We start from the raw sequence: 16,272 nt of genomic DNA on the forward strand, positions 1-16,272 counted from the left end.
TTAACCCTTTCGCTCTATGGAGAATTGTTTGCCAGCGAGTGACGGAAAATCGATAACCCTTATCTAGAAACAATCGTGCGGGAATGGGGAATTTGATATGAATGTGAGTAGCGAATGATCGTATGTTAGAGATGCTAGGTTGGACTAATTATTTCAGATTAGGATCCGAGAGAATGTTGACTGAATATTAACTGAATATTAACCTGTAAAACATATCATCTTTTAATTAGGTGCTTTTATGATCACGGAATTAAAAGTTGATAACGATATATCGTTGCCTACTGAGTCTGTATTGATGTACAGGTGGTCAAATACTTTCGTGAAGTTGGTGTTTTGTCTGTAAGTATTCATATACTTTCATAAGCCATCATATTTGTATATACATATGTATAGGAATTATTATGTCCAGGAGATTTTCTCTCTGATTTTTAGATATACATTTTTACTTTCGTGAAAATAAATTACGTCTAACAGTCTTAACTGTACGATATTGCGGTACAAAGATACCTACCTGCTGATCTCACCTATGAGATTATTGCGTCGAAACGATAAGCTTCCTTCTTCGTGATTGGAAAGCAGGATACGTTTCGTTGAACAATATTGCTGACGTGTCGCAAACTAACCACGTAAAATCGTTAAATGAAAAAGAATGTGCACCCCGATAAGGAAAATAGATCGCGAATTCATATCGTCGAATCAAATTTTTATTGTTAAAATAAAATCGTAATTCAAAGATACCTACCGTGCGAAACACTGATAAAAAATATGCACATATTAGTCATTTTCCAAACGAATCGTTTGCAATCGCCATGAGTTACTCGTTGACATTAAAAAATGAATCGAATACGATAATTTATTGAATACTAGGAATATTTTGTCGTGACAGTCCAAAAATAATGTAAAATAGTGGCAGGGTTGCATTGAAATAAATAATCGTACACAATGGTTGCACAAAAAACGTTAATATAATAACAATAATATATATATATATAACGTATATGCATGTATACATGGTTCTTATTAACAATTTCATCATTTTGTTTTCCCTAGACTACCCAAAAATGTCACCGAAGGTGACCAGTCGAACCCGTCTCGTTCCTCCGTTTGGAAATCATCCCTCGAACTCGTAATTTTTTTCGCGAAACGAGCCGGCTTCGTGAAATTTCCCCTAACCATCCGGCACTTTCGCCGGTATATGCGTATTTATAATATATTAACATCTTCTTTCTCTTCTTGGACTCGCACGTTTATCGCATAGCTTATCTAACGCAATTACAAAAAAAGTTTCCCTAAACCTTTTATTCCTTCTTATATTCGTATCTCCATCGGAAACTATATAATTTACATCAGAGATCCCGAAATCGATGTAGGACACGCGCATCCCATCCTAGTGGAATCGCGAAAGGTTCTTCTAACAACGTTTTCTACGATTCAGGGAATAGTTATAGCCTTAGAATTTGATTATTATCGTTCAAAGTGCATTTCACCAGGTTCGATTAATTGATGATGGTGGGGAGAGAGAGACGGTGCAAACATTTAGATAAAACGGGCTGCGTTTCGAAGGACCAATCTCGAGATCCCTGTTCTAAGATTATTACGTCTCTTCTTCTCTCTGTCCACGCGACAGAGAGTGACAATATTTTGTCAAAGTGGAAGAACGATAATACGTATGCATGTCCGTGGATGTGTGATATAGTATGTACAATTACGTGTGACGAAAATCAGGGCACCTAGGAATGACCGTGTTCTATTCGTTATCACTTAAGTTTCCCATTGCTGGAATGTAGAAAGATTCGAAGTGTTCTTATAGGGATTGATCGATGCTTTACGACTGTCGTATCTTGTTTGATGAACTCGAAAGCTTTTCGACTCCCTGGAAACTCTTCGGAAATGGGAAAACATCAGAATGCCTGGCAGTGTACGGCGATAAAATTCGCAGTAAAAGTTTTCTATCGATACGGGACGATCTTTCGATTTCTGCTCTCCACGACAATGGTGTCTTTTGGGTATCTCTATTTGCTAGATATTTTCGTGTCTTTTCCCTGTTTTCTCGTTTCAAAACGGTCCAAAATTATCGCGCGATCTACTCCGTTGCAATAATATAAAACGTATCGGGTCGAACGCAGCTACGTATACTTATCACAAGTTTAACTTGCTAATTCAAAAACGAATATATTTACAGATTATTATATATCGGTGAATAAAGGTCAATACCTAAAGTTTAACGACAGAAAATATCATGGGAAATCTATCAGAATAAAATTTCCAGAACTTTAAGAATCGAAATCATGCGTATATGTCTAAGTAGAAATACTTGTATAGTTTAATATAGATAGGCAGTTAGAATAGCTGTTTTACGTAAGTACAAACGAACGACGATATATCCTTTGAAGAAACAATTTCATATACACTCTGTTCAAAATAAACGAATAATATATTTACGACTGCAATAATGGCTAAATAACAGAGCTGCTTGCAAAATTCTACAACTACGAAACTCCAAGTGCCTTTTGAGCCTTTCAGCTTAAAAATTCGTACCTCACGTCGCCAAGTATATTTCCTCGGGACAAACCTATCGTACTATATTAATCGAAGTAATCATACGTCATAATATCTGTCGGATAAATGTTTGTATCGGAATGGAACGAATGTATACGACGGTAAGCATCGTAGTTCTCGATGGTTGGGACTCGTGGAACAAACACGAGAGCCGAGAGAACGGAAATAAGAAAGGAAGGGTACAGAATAGGGCTCGGGACGCGGAAGCGGACGATGAGCTAACAAAAGTCGAAACTCGAAAGCACGCTTCCTCTTCTCAACGACACACGATCTCACGCACGCAACGGCAATAGGAAGAAGCAGAGCTTGTGCTCGGTTCTCTTTCGTCGGGGTTTATTTTCACAGGCAAGCAAGGTTGAAGAAGCGGCGACAGTCACCGCAGGAGAAAAAGCTTCGCGACGCGGAAGCGCGCGAGCCGCGGTGGACAAGAGTCGAGGGCGTGAGAAGGAAAGGGGGATGGAGGAAAAAAAATGAGGAGTGAAATTTTACGAGCCTTAACCCGTGCGGGCATGAACGTAAAGCAGCTTTACGACGTCTAGAATGAAAGTTTCATTCCGTGACGGCGCGACGGAGTCGTCGAAGTAGAGGAAGCGGCATCGGGGATTAACTTGCCCGGAAACAAACTGCCGTTACTGGCGCGAGTGTATCGAGGGCCCGATAAAAATAACGAATAGTTGCGTACGAATCGATTTTCGACCGAGGTTGGGGAAGGAGTGGTAACAAGCCGGGACGCGCGAAATACGGGTTGTAGGTAAAGAATATAGGACAGAAAAAATACACATAAGGAATGTAAATAACTTTTAAAACGCAACTACCTTACAAAAGTAATTAATATTTCTCGAAACGAATGGCGGAAATATTTGTTGAAGATAAAATACAGAAGATAAATGACGATCGTCTTACCTGGACGAAGTTGACATTTTTATGGTCCTTTTTAGTCGGAGGACTATTCTTCAATCCTCTATGATGCGTAAAAAATGCTCATATTTATGAGAGAATGCTCTTAAAGCTTGATATATAAAAAATTTATCGTTATTGATCGCATAATGGTCCCTAATCATCCTATGATCATCAGTCCGTGTTATAAGCATTCGATAAATTGACAGATCGAATCGCAGTGAAAAATCTCTGAATGTATGTCACGAGCTGAAGAATTTTCAGAAAAAAGCTGACTGAACGAATTTCAATCGTACGAAGCGAAGGAATCGCTTCGTGAATCTATCTCTTCGCTCTTCGAAAGGATAGTCATAGAGGATTAAAGTCAGACGTGTTCGTTGGACGGACATCCACGCCGCGAAAAAAAGAATCTACGAAGCAGTCGCTTCAGAAGTTTTTTCATGAAAGGAACTGTTGTCCCTCGAACAGAGGGGCACCGCCTTTGTCGGTACATCTAACATCATACGAGGAAAGTAATCTAGATGAAGAGTTTATCTCATGACAACGCTGGCGCCGAGCGATCGTTCGTCTTCGTTTTGCGTAGTTTTACCGTTGCAAATATGTTTGTCCTGGAAGAATCGAATAATCAAAGGAAATTTTATCAGTCGCATTGTTCGCGCTGTTGTTCGATCGTTAAAAGTTTGATCGATAAAATGGTACAATATATAATCCAAACAGTTCTTGAATGAAAATTTAAGAATTTCTAGCAGAAGTAGGAAGTTAAATAAATTCTTTTTTAAGCTAGAAAGATCGAACTGTCTGGGACTTTGGAAGCGTACTGTGAAATCACTTTCACAACGCGCTTCCAAGCGATTGCTTCACAAATTTAACAGTGCTGTTTTCGTTATTTTATACGGCAATCAGAAGGAGAAACTGTAGAAAACATTCGAAAAATCTGCAGATTGCTGGCGATAAACTTGTATCACGGTATTATGGAAAAACAAAGAGCAACGTACAGCGATATTGTCCATACATTGACACGATATTTCATGCGAAGCGCAAACACAAAACTAAATGTGAACATTCTTTGGTGTATCGCACGAACAACACACCTTTTAGCATACAAATTTCATCAATTGGTAACGGCGAGGTGCGATGAAAGAAGATACGAGGTGCACAAACGAATTCTTCGAGCTACGAAAAAATGAACGAAACACACACGTTGAAATATTTTTACGAAGATTCTTAAAATTGCGAGAAAAAGTTTGGATGCGTTGATATACGACCACACCAGACTGTGACATAACTTTTGCTAAAAATACGTAAAACAGCGGACGTAGTAAACATCTTTCACGATATATCAAAATGAAACACCGTGGGAATGAAATTGAATTCAATTGAATGTTGCAACAGCGTACCGCATGTCAAATCGTTTCAACGGGAACCAGAAACTAATTTACACGGGTAATGAACGAATACGTGGACATAAAGTTTCAAACTCGAATCGTCATGTTATTAATGCAGAAACTAGTTTACACAGTCATTTTTAAGCGCAGCGTGGCAACGGGCAATTATTTATGCGTTCGTTGGTCATTGACAGGAACGATTTATGGAAACTGACAGATTAATTCCGATCGTTCGAACGTATTATACATTTTTAAAACTTCTTTACTCGTGTTTCAGCTAAAGAATTACCAGAGCGTGAATGAACATATAGATTCTTTTAAAAATTCTTTGATTCTGGATTTGCTACTTATATTTTTTGTGAACTCGGCGTGAAACTTATCCGACATGTATATCAAATTATTTCGAGACTTTAATAATTTATGAGACTCTACAGGAATTTACAAGAGTAAAATATCATCGAATCATTGCAGTGTTCTGTAACGATGGATCCAACAAGAGTTACGATTGAAACATCATCCGTAACATTGTTTTCTCCATCGCGGTCACAGACTGCTTGTCAATCGCGTGTAAAATCGTTGGTCGCATTTCGATTTACTTTATGCGCTCGCTTAACGTCAACACGTTGATTTCATCATAAACAAGCGTCGACGAAAGCAGAATAAAACAGTATAACTATGCTTGCAAACATAAAAACAGGCTTCAACGTTTCAAGAAGCAATGGGAATAGCGCTACGTGGAAGACTTGCGAACGGTCATTCGTGGTGCAAATCGGGTATACGAGGGTGGAGATGATAATAAAATTGGAATGCGATGACAAACTTAAAAACGAGCGATCTTTTAAGGACGAAATTATTAAACGAATCGTATCTTAACTATCTCTTCCACAACTGGCTCGTCCAATTCGAAATCGGTTTCGTTTCTCTCGGGTCTTGAAATGGTGCAAAGACTTGATTCGTTTTCAGAACTTTGTTGAACGGTATAACGTTAATAAATTTTCAAACGTGATGAACTCTTTCATGGAGACCGCTAGGGACTCAAACAATGATACCGATTCGGAGGATCCGAACGAAGAAGAGAGTTTAATAGATTTATTGCTGTTTCTTCTTCTTCTTCTTGTTGACGGAGGCGTCCACTCCCCAAAGATCGTACCACGGTCCACAAGTATTTTTATCTCTTTCTCGATCGGAATCCCTACGGAGTTTAGTCCTGGGAAGAAGAGTCTTCTCCGCCACTGTTTGATCCTTTACTACGATGCAACTGTACGTGGACTCTTCGTCGGACGCCTCTGTTTCGCTGAAGTTCTGCGTCAATCCATCTTCGTCGTCCGTGTACTTTTTCCTCCTTTCGTTCCTCTTGGCCTCGTTATTTTCCTTCAATTCGGCCACGATCATGTTACGCTTAGCTTCCAGGCTACGTTTTCGCTCCTTCTCGATTATGGCTTTTCGCGAGACGTTCCCCATAAAGTAAGACCTCTCCTCTTGATGCATTCGATACTCGGACCTCTCGACAGTCTTTGGTCTTTCCGCCGGCGTAGGAAAATCCTCAAAGTAATCGGATTTTTCGGGCACGTGAATTCTTTCCGCAGGTTTTGGTTCTTCGTGCTGCGAATCGTTGGTAATGGTCACGTCGCTGTTCCTTTTTTCCAAACTTTGCCGAGAGTTGGGGCTGTCGCTTGGATTCTGCTTGCTGGTGTCGTCTGAATTCGCGTCATCTTTCGCTTCTTTCTTAATCATTTTCGGAATATCGACCAATGATCTGTGCTGCCAGAGTGCCATACCCTCAAGAACGTCGGAATCTCTCCTGAACCTCCAGAAGGACTTTGTTCTCTTCACGAGTTTCGGACTCTTGGAGTCGACGTCGAAAGCTCTACCTGTCTGTATCAAATGCCCTACAGCGGTCGTCTGTCTTGGGAGCAGCGGTTTGCGATTATCGTCCTTCAACGTGTTATTATTCGTATCGTTCTTCTCCAAGATTTGCTGCCCGTTCCTCTGGAACTTCTGAAGATTACTCTGACCAAGATTCTGATAGCCGTGCCTCTCGATCACCTTCGTCCTTTCCAGCTTCGTCTCAAAGTTCGACTCGTATCCGCGCTCTTTATCTACTGACACGTTTTCTCTGACGTATCTGGTCTCGCCATAGATCGCCTCCTCTTTGTCGGAAAATCTACGCTCTCGATAAAGGTTACGGGGGTCCGTTGGCCTCTCAGGAGCTTCTTCGGAAGGCGGTCTCGGTCTCTCGAAGCGGCGACTCGACGCCCGCTCGATATTCCTATTTCTATCGGGATTCTTCTCGAAAGTCCTTTCTCTTTCGTAAGTAGAGGTCTTCTGGGCTGCACTGGGCGACTTATCCAAGTATCGTTCCCTTTCTCGCTCGAACCTCTGCGGCCCGCGACTCCTATCGCAGTCGTTATACCTCTCGTACGGCGGTGGAGGTTGCTTCTCCTCTCTACGCTCTAAACTTCTATAATCGTTCCTTCGCTCTATAAACTTTGGTGGGCTATGCTCCCGAGCATACTTTTGCGCGGTTTGCTCTAGTTTCTGCGCGATATGTTCCACCTTCCTGCCAGTCTCCGGGATCGTGATAGTACTCTCGTCGTCGGTGCCTGAGGACGAGGCCGACGATGTCTTCTCGTTTTCGTATTTTGATTCTTCCTGAGCAACCGGATGGTATCCGCGACGAGAGCTGCGCTCCTGACCATCAGTTCTGTCCCCGTAATACTTCTTACCGTCGTACTTCTGGTAATCGATCCTGCCAACGTAGGTATCGTCCTCCTCCTCCTCCAGTTCGATCTCGTCCTCCTCCGTCTCATCGTGTTCCTTCACTCTTTTCGATTCTCGACGATCCTGTTCCATTTGCTCGTTATTCCTCCTTGTGGACTTTCTCGATGGTTCTTCGTTGCTCATAACCTTACTTTTGTGATTGGAATTACCGCGACCGCGATTATCGTACTCGTTTTTCTGCGATCTTTCTTGGCTCTTCTTTCCTGATTTTCTTGTCGGCCCATTCTCCATCGCACCACGGTCAGAGAAGTCCCTTCCATTTTTGCGCTCCTGAGTGTCGTAATGACGATTCTGGTACCTTGTCTCGCCGTTCTCGTTGCCTTGATTCGCGTTCGCCTCCGCCCAAATGTCCATCGCGGTTCTGTAAAGATGCCAACTCTTCTCGTCCCTAGGTATCGTCTTCCAGGAATCGTTTTCCCAGTCCTTGTTGTTGGGCTTGTCGTCCTTCTGGTGTTGCTTCACCGCTTCGGTTATTCTATCGGCACGCGGCTTTCTTCGTCGTTGTCTGCGTTTTCGTGCGGGCTCGGGATGAGTAAAAAAAAAGAAGAGAAGGGAAGAGAGAAAGAGAGAAAGAGAGAAAGATAGAAAGAAAAAAGAAGAGATGATACAGAGAATAGAGAAGAAAGACGAAGAAGAAAGAAAAGAGAGCGGAATAGTGCAGCATATGGAGAAAGAACCAAGAGCCAAGTACGTGGGTAGGATTAGTTATGCGGTTGTTGAGCTGTGTGGTCGCGGATATTGCGATATGCGAGGATGGGGAATATGGCTGCTGGCATCGTAGGAGCCCGGAGAGGTGAATGAGCCACCACCACGCCGTATTTTATTTCCATCGACCACGATAACGCATGCGGAATCTACAAATCAGGAGAGAAAACAACATCGTGACTCTGAAAACAAGCCTACAGGTTCGGTATCGAATGGATATTGGGTGTGATCACGTCTTTTTATTACTTTCTTTCTTTTTCTTTTCTGGAGAAGAGGTGTAAAATGATGAACGATACAATTGCTCATAAGAAATCTACGTCTCCTTTTTGTCGATTTTTCAAATTTTAGTCATCTTTTTTCCAATGTTACGCGAATCTTTTGAACTCGAAGTACAGATCTGCTTTTAAATCGTTCATTCCTTTCGCAATGGTACGCATCCGTATCTACGTATATAATAAAAATAGTAGGAATAACTAATGACGAAAAAATGAGAATTTATTTGTAAAGATCGTGAACGTAATTCAGGAGCAAAGGACTAGGCATATCTTTAGATGAGGAATATGTAAAACTGGGAAAGTCTATGAACTATATACGCATGCACGCAATATAATATACATGTATTATCGAATTTTTATGGAAATGTCGAGAGATGAATAAGAAATATTTAATGGAAGGGGGACGTTAGATTTCGTAAACAAAAGCTACGTTTCTACAATGTAATTCTATCTTTGTACATTTCGTTAGAGAAAAGATACCGGGAAGACCAAAATAATAAAATTGATATTAAAATGAGAGCGGGAATAAAATACAAAGCTCCGAAGTTGACGAATCACAGGCAGAAGCGTTTCTACAGGTTTACCAAACAATCATTAACTACTTTCGACGAGATTCGATTAGAGTTTCCAAAGTATCTTCGATGAGATTTCGTGATGATCGCTTACCTCATAGCCTCGTCGTCGCTGTAGTCGATATCAGGCTGAGCCGGTGGCTCGTTTGAGAAACCGCTGTCGTTGCTGCTGTGAAGAGACGTGACGACTTGAGGAGGTGGCACGGGCGGAGCAGGTGGCTGTATCCTACGGCCACCAGCCAAAACAGTGGGCAAAGTGCCCGATGGACGGATCTAAAGAAGATCCGGCATGAAAGTTTATGAGATTTACATTTCGCCTTTTCGGTTAAACAAGGGAACATTCGTTCCCTCGAAAGGTACCCACATCTCAGAATGCATTTCGGCTTATTCCATCTCGGTTCGTATACTTTGTTCGCGAACTTTGCGATCTTTCTGTTTGAGAATCTTTAAATTCGTTACTATTTTACAAGTTCCCGGAGTTTGCAAATTTTATGGAACAAAGCGGGAATGAATTTGAAAATTCCTTTCAACTTCACCTCATCCGTCCCTCATTTCCCTAATTTAATTGTTTCTTTCATGTCAAATTGATACAAGAAAGTAAGAAGTCAATATAATGAAAAGATAAATGACTGGTGCTTGTAAACTTTTTTATTTACAACGAAAGAATCAAATTTTTGTACAATCAAAATTGTGCATTATCATTCACTTTTCTTTATAAGTGACTAACATTTCTTCAAGAGACGGATGAGCGTTAAAAAATATATATACAGCTCTCTTTCGTAAATCCAAAGATTCTAATATTAAATATAGAATTACAAATCGAATTAGCAATAAAACGTATAATATGATAATAATATAATAATAATATAATAATAATGTAATAATATATAGTGGAATGAAATCCTCACCGGTTTTGTTTGACGTGCAGTAGGTGTCGCTAAATTGTGAGAACTGTTGCTATTCGGTACATTTGTAGGAGTGCCGGTACTGCTGTTATTGTTGTTACTGTTGTTGACGTTGTTGTTTCCTACTCCATGGAATCCACTCGACACTTCATCGATGCTCGGTGTCACTGGTGGTCGAGAGGGTGGTGGCTTACAGGGTGGAACTGCTTGCGGCTCCAATACGCGACCATTGTTTGTTCCGTGACTCGGCGATCTTCACATATTATCGTACGTTTGATTTTAGTGATAATGCTAACGATTCCGGCTAAAGCGGAATAATTGAAAATATCAGGAGGAAAAGCATGGTTTGTTGGAGAGCATATTCTATATACTATGAAATATTAATCATAATAAGATGTATTTCTCAACGAACTACGTATTTATCATGCAGGGCAAATCATACGTTTTGTCGTTACGCGATCATTATTTATTACTGTTTAAAATTGTTACATCATTCCAATTATCTCCGATTGCACGACTCGTAACAATTTTCTAATTTTTGTTTGCTGTGAAAAGTTTGTGTGACTCTGTCAGTCAAAAATTGCATTTAGTTTTCCACTGCCCCATATTTTACAATCGTGTGTGTATACATGATTGTAAATATGAAACGTCAATGCATAAAATGTTATTCATTAAATTTTCACGGTTCTAGTTTCAACAAAACCGTAACACATTGCTCGGTAATTGTTGTTGAATTGTGTTTATTTTACTTTTAGAAATTGTGCTTGTTATTTTGATGGAACTTGTTTTGAAGTTATTAGCGATTTCTATTAAAATGTATGAAGAATCTACTGTGTGTATTTTACCGTAAATATTTGTTTAGATGTTTCTTTATGAACTTTCCACTGAAATGAAAAATTCAAAGCTTCAACGAACGGAGTGTAAAAGAAGAGAAAAAAGACCGAGAAAAAATTCATCTTGTTATATGATTGGCTATTTAAGAGGATCGTTTAAAAGATTAAGGAGAAAATTAACATTTTTATATTGTGGAAATTTCTGGCAAACGATAGGGGCGATAAATCACATATAAAAGCTTTTGACAAAATTTCCACTGCCATATCGTAAATCGAGCATCGGAATAATGGGATTTAGGAGAGTAGATGCAACAATAACACCAAGACGAGTACGTTTAATGGGAATAGCTGCATCGATATCAGCCGTTGCCCGTTATCGTTCTAGATTAGCGTAATTGCGTTCGACCCGTGCAATTGTTAGCAACGAACATCGTAACAAGATCTGTTCAGATATCGTTCGGGCTACCAAAAGCACAGACTTTCCTGCCTCTGTTAACTTACCCTAGACTATCGTCGATAATAATTTCTGTGTATGCCAGTGGGAACCATCCGGAACTCTGTGTGCGGAGATTCTCCCCAAATTGCCAGCCTTTCTGACGATCTCCTAATAAGGTAGTTTCGTGAAATAGAAATAACCATTTATGCTCCTTATTTGCTAGAAAAAGGAGGGAATATCGTGGCCGATAAGGGGTCAGGATTTCAAAGCACTGATTTATCTTTGCTATCTCTTATACAGTCGAGAAGGTTACGCAAAGAAATATCATTTTCGTATAAAACGGAAATCTTTGTTATCGAGCAATTTTTATCAAGGCTGCCTCTTATTTGCTTGGAAATTTCTCAGGCATAAACGAGAAAGATTATTTATTAAGATGAGATTAGAGTATTTCGCGTGTTTCTCTATTTTCTGAATCTCGTGGTTCGTATTCAAATGGCGTTTGATAATGGCGAAAGCATCGTTATTAGGATTTATTGTGTAAACGAATTCCAAACACATCCGACTAATCTGACGGGAAACTGTGTTGTGGTCAGACGGGGGATATAATTTCATGAGGAAACACGCGTATCTGGAAAGCGGCAATGTAAGCGTTCAGACATCCAGCACTCACCCATCAACGCAATGAGATCGCCCTCCAGGAAGCTCAGCTGATTTTCCCCGGAGCTCAAATAGGCGAAGAGAGCCCTCGCGAGGGGTGCATCCCCCCAGCCACCGGAGCTCACCCCTGTGCCACTACCACCCCCACCTCCACTGCCGCTGTTGCGTGATGCCGGAGGCGCCATGGACCTCGGTCTTGGTGGAGTTTCTGGAACCTCTGCGAAATTTTGAGGAGGGGAACGATTAACCCGGTTCATTTCTGTCGTAACTTGCACAAACCGTGAAGGGATTAGAACTCTGCACGCTTTCGAGTGGAAGGATTTTGGTCAATTAGTGTTTCGAACCTCTTCGCTTCTGTTTACGAGCACGCAGTTCACTACCATCAAGAAAAATTATCGAGATTAACCGCGAATATGAATTCGCTACTGGTCCACTTGGAACAGAATACACGAAATCGATAAAATTTCATATCGAGGGACGCGCTTCACGAGTTTGCCATGATTTTATTTTACCGCGTTCTCTTCTGGATAGAAGAATGGCGGTTGGCCAAAAACCATTACGTTCGAAATGAAATACTTATTTGAACATTCTTATGATATTCTTGTCCTTTTTTCCTTTATCTCTCTCTCTCTCCCTCTCTTTCTATAACACAATCAATTTTGCTCTCGCATCATTGCCAACGAATTTATGCGGTTGGCTTACGCGCAAGAGCCTTGCTTTGGAAAACTTGTACGACACAGAAAACGAAAAGTTTTACTTTATTTAAGAACTTGTTCAGTTTAAGGGGATCGAATTATATCTTCAGATGTGTTCGAGAAATTAACGAATCGATTAAATCGTTAAATTAATGTAGAAAATATTCGACGAATTTTATTCGAAGATATTTTGCTTCTCGAGTCTCAAGATTTTTTCTCGTTCAACGATACATATATAGTAACAGGATTTTTTCCTCGAGAAGGATAATGGGGAAGGTCGGAAAATTCGCCAGCGTACGGAACGGTGGACAAATGGAATTCGATATTCGATACAGCGAACTGTCTCGACTCTCTCCAACTGTTTTGCGAGCACTTCTCCACCCGATCGTGTTGCACTCGTTTGTTATGTGTTCAACCCCGACTCGTTCGAAACGCACTCGACCATTGGCTTTGGCTAAAATAAAACGGACTGTGGTGCCGTGTTTTCGCATTCTCCATCACTACGTAACATCTACGCGTTAGCATCACTCTGAATACGTGATCCGAAAAAAATTTCGATTTTTCTTTAGCGTCTACATCTATGTCAGCATTTTTTATATTCATGAGTATTTAAATTTCGTTGTTGAAACTTTTCACCTTGTTTTCTCTTGAAAATCTCGGGTGAAAAATTCTGTAAAAAACAAGAGACTAACCTGGATCCAGAGATAATGTCGAAGCGTGCAGATTGGCCTCTGACCTTGCTCTAGACAGTACAGATGAAAGATGAGAAGTTGGACCTTGATAAGTGGCACTTGGCACATTTCCGGACGGCGGTCCAGGTCGAAGTTCCAAGCAAGAGCTATCCATGCTTCTGGTCTTTCTCAATTGCGAGCTCATGGTTAACTCCGAGCCGCCGTTTTCCTCGTCCTCGGGCCAAAATGAAACTTGCTACAGTTAAAAAAGATGTTACTATTATTAATCGACGAAGAGGGAAACTTGCTAATAATTACTAAAAATTAGAAATGCGTTAAAACAAATATAGCGGTCGTTGTACGATCTTTACAAATCTCTCGTATCTTCTAAAGATGCATTTTATACAATAAATTTCGAGAAAAGAATATGATAGCAGAGGAATATTCCAAGTATCACTCACTCTAAGCCTGGAAGCGAACATGTCTTCCACGGATTGTGGTAAATATTCCCTAGTAGCAGCTACCTCGCGCCACTTATCAACCGAGGGATGAAGAGCAGCTAACGCGACCTCGTGAAAACTCGCATAATGTTTCGCCAAGGAGCATTGTCGCTCGAGAACAAAGCCGTACCTTCTTCGTTCTTGAGTCATAGCCTGAAAAAGAGGAGAGCACTCGATACTTTCTCATGTCCGTCCATCATCCTTTTTTCTTCGTGTCTGATCCAATTGATCTATTTACATCAACGTCAAAACTGACACAAATTCGTTCCCTTCAATTAATTATCGTCTGTCAATATCAGCGAACGGGAATTCTAAAAAAGTGTCTAGATGCTCTGTATCCCGGTTTTTTATTTTAAGACCTCGTCCATTGCATACTTACATTCTTCAAACTCTGTTCACAAAAGGCGTCTAGCTTAGACTTCTCTTCCTCTAGAATCTGCATATTCTTGAGCTCTTTGTCCATGGCCAGTCCACTCTTGCTCGCGCCCCTTGACTTCTTCCTCTGCTTCTTCATCGTTGCCGCCGCTTTGCTGTAAGTTTCGGACCTGGTTTTGTGCTGCTGCAGAAACTTCTTCTGTTCGCTCTGAGTAAAAAGTATTATTGCATTATTCAGAAATCCGGCGGTCGCTTGATATCCTGACGCCGGTGGAGAACACTCACCTGGACGACCTTGGTGTCTTTCTCTAGGTTCGTCTCGAGGGGAACCAGTAGGTCGACGTAGAACGCTTTCAACTGAAAGCAAGCAAACGGCCGAGCTAGTAGAGTTCAAGAAAGTGGAAAATTTTAAAGCACGGAAGCCAGCAGAAGTGAATTCGAAACGAGCTTAGGTAATGAGGGACTTTTAACGTTTCCGTGCAAGTGCAAAGGAGCCACCCGTTTCTTTCGTCAGCGATGTTGCCGACAAGTTTACGAGCGGCTGCTTGACCCGTTTTTCAGCCGGTTTCGACGTTACGACGAACGCTATTAGCAGTTGAATACGATCTCGTAAAATTGTAGATACCCTTGATGCATTGTCACTTTTGCGGTTCTATCTTTATGGTTTAGGAACGTTTTAGAGACCCTTACACGTGATTTACCATCCTACGTTTTATACAGTTTTAAGTAAAATTTTATGGAATATTTAGAGGTTATGAACACGTTTACGAAGAGTGTGCAGTGGAAATGAAACAAGTTTTTAAACTGAAATTATATGTACTTAAAAATATCATATATATACTAAGATACTAATAATCATGTTATAATATGGTACTAATAATATATATATCATAATACTAACAATACTATATATATACTGAAATATCAGAAATTTAATTTACAAGTTAATATGATGATAATGAAGTAACAGGAGTTGTTTAGTTTTTATTGGTTATTAGTAACAAGGGTCGTATTATCTAAATTTCAGTCAATATTTAATAGCGTCGGTAAAGAATTTACTCGTCTGTAACTAGTACACCAAACTTCAGCAAATATAGAAGAATGTAAGTTGCCCGGAGCAAAAACCAAAATTGCACATATACGTTCCTGTGCGGTGGACAAGGCAATCTGTCGGGCACGACGAAATAAAAATCAGAAAATCCATCCGTTGGAACCCACGCCGAAACGAAAACTGCGGAGGTGGCAATAGTCATGGACGAGCAACGTGGACACGAGTCGGTTGGAATTTTTTTTTCTTTTTTTCCACGGCTTAATGGACATTGATTAGAGACAGCATTTCGATCAGAAATACATTTCCACGAATAAGCAACCTCCTATCGGTGGTCGATCGCTGTCCATGAAAAGCGATCGTCGAAAGGGACGAGAAATGCGGGTTGAAGTGGCGCTGTTGATGTGTTGAAAAGATCTCGATGCAACCCCGACGTGCTTTACGATCATTTCCCACCAAAGATCTATTGGCTTTGAGTAACGCGATTTTTTGTTTAATTTTGCACGCTCGTATATTCTACTTGGAAAGAGTCGAGAACATTTCTTCAAATTTACGTTCGATAAAATTAAAAACATTCTTCCAAAATTAAGAGCAACCTAGGGTCAAATCGAGTTCCAACTATTGCGCTCATCTGTGCATCGATAATATTATTTGAGGATTACAACGAGATCTATAAAAATAGGAAATATAATTCTAGCCACGTAGTAAGTAAGAGTATCGATTTGAAAAAAAAATTTATACCGAATTGGAATTTATTTTTCTAAAAGAAATATATCTGCTCTCTTTCATGCAGGATCGACGTCCAAATAAATTTGTAAAATTCAGATTCGGGCGAAAGGTTTAACAGGAAAAGAATAGGGGAAAAACTAGTAGAAAGATCAAGGGAGTATCGCCGGCGCGGCGTATAAAATATTGTAAAGCAACGTTATTTTTGCATTGCTTGTCAAACAAATCACACGGACTTTTTTCACGTGTTTC

General features: G+C 40.4%; 1 protein-coding gene across 1 annotated transcript in view; it reads right to left on the bottom strand.

Annotated features, from left to right (window-relative positions):
- Nucleotides 1-946: 946 nt before the first annotated feature.
- IRSp53 (Insulin receptor substrate 53 kDa) overlaps nt 947-16,272 on the bottom strand; it is a 163,326-nt gene continuing 148,000 nt past the window's right edge. The window contains exons 6-14 of the mRNA XM_033331056.2: nt 14,532-14,603; nt 14,251-14,454; nt 13,833-14,024; nt 13,393-13,627; nt 12,019-12,222; nt 11,414-11,516; nt 10,083-10,332; nt 9,269-9,447; nt 947-8,127 (exon numbers count right to left, since the gene is read on the bottom strand). Of these exons, the coding sequence (XP_033186947.2) occupies nt 5,931-8,127; nt 9,269-9,447; nt 10,083-10,332; nt 11,414-11,516; nt 12,019-12,222; nt 13,393-13,627; nt 13,833-14,024; nt 14,251-14,454; nt 14,532-14,603 (3,636 nt within the window). The 3' untranslated portion in view covers nt 947-5,930. The remainder of the gene's footprint in view (nt 8,128-9,268; nt 9,448-10,082; nt 10,333-11,413; nt 11,517-12,018; nt 12,223-13,392; nt 13,628-13,832; nt 14,025-14,250; nt 14,455-14,531; nt 14,604-16,272) is intronic.

This window comes from Bombus vancouverensis, chromosome 12 (assembly GCF_051014615.1).
Source record: "Bombus vancouverensis nearcticus chromosome 12, iyBomVanc1_principal, whole genome shotgun sequence".
Classification (NCBI taxonomy): Eukaryota; Metazoa; Arthropoda; class Insecta; order Hymenoptera; family Apidae; genus Bombus; species Bombus vancouverensis.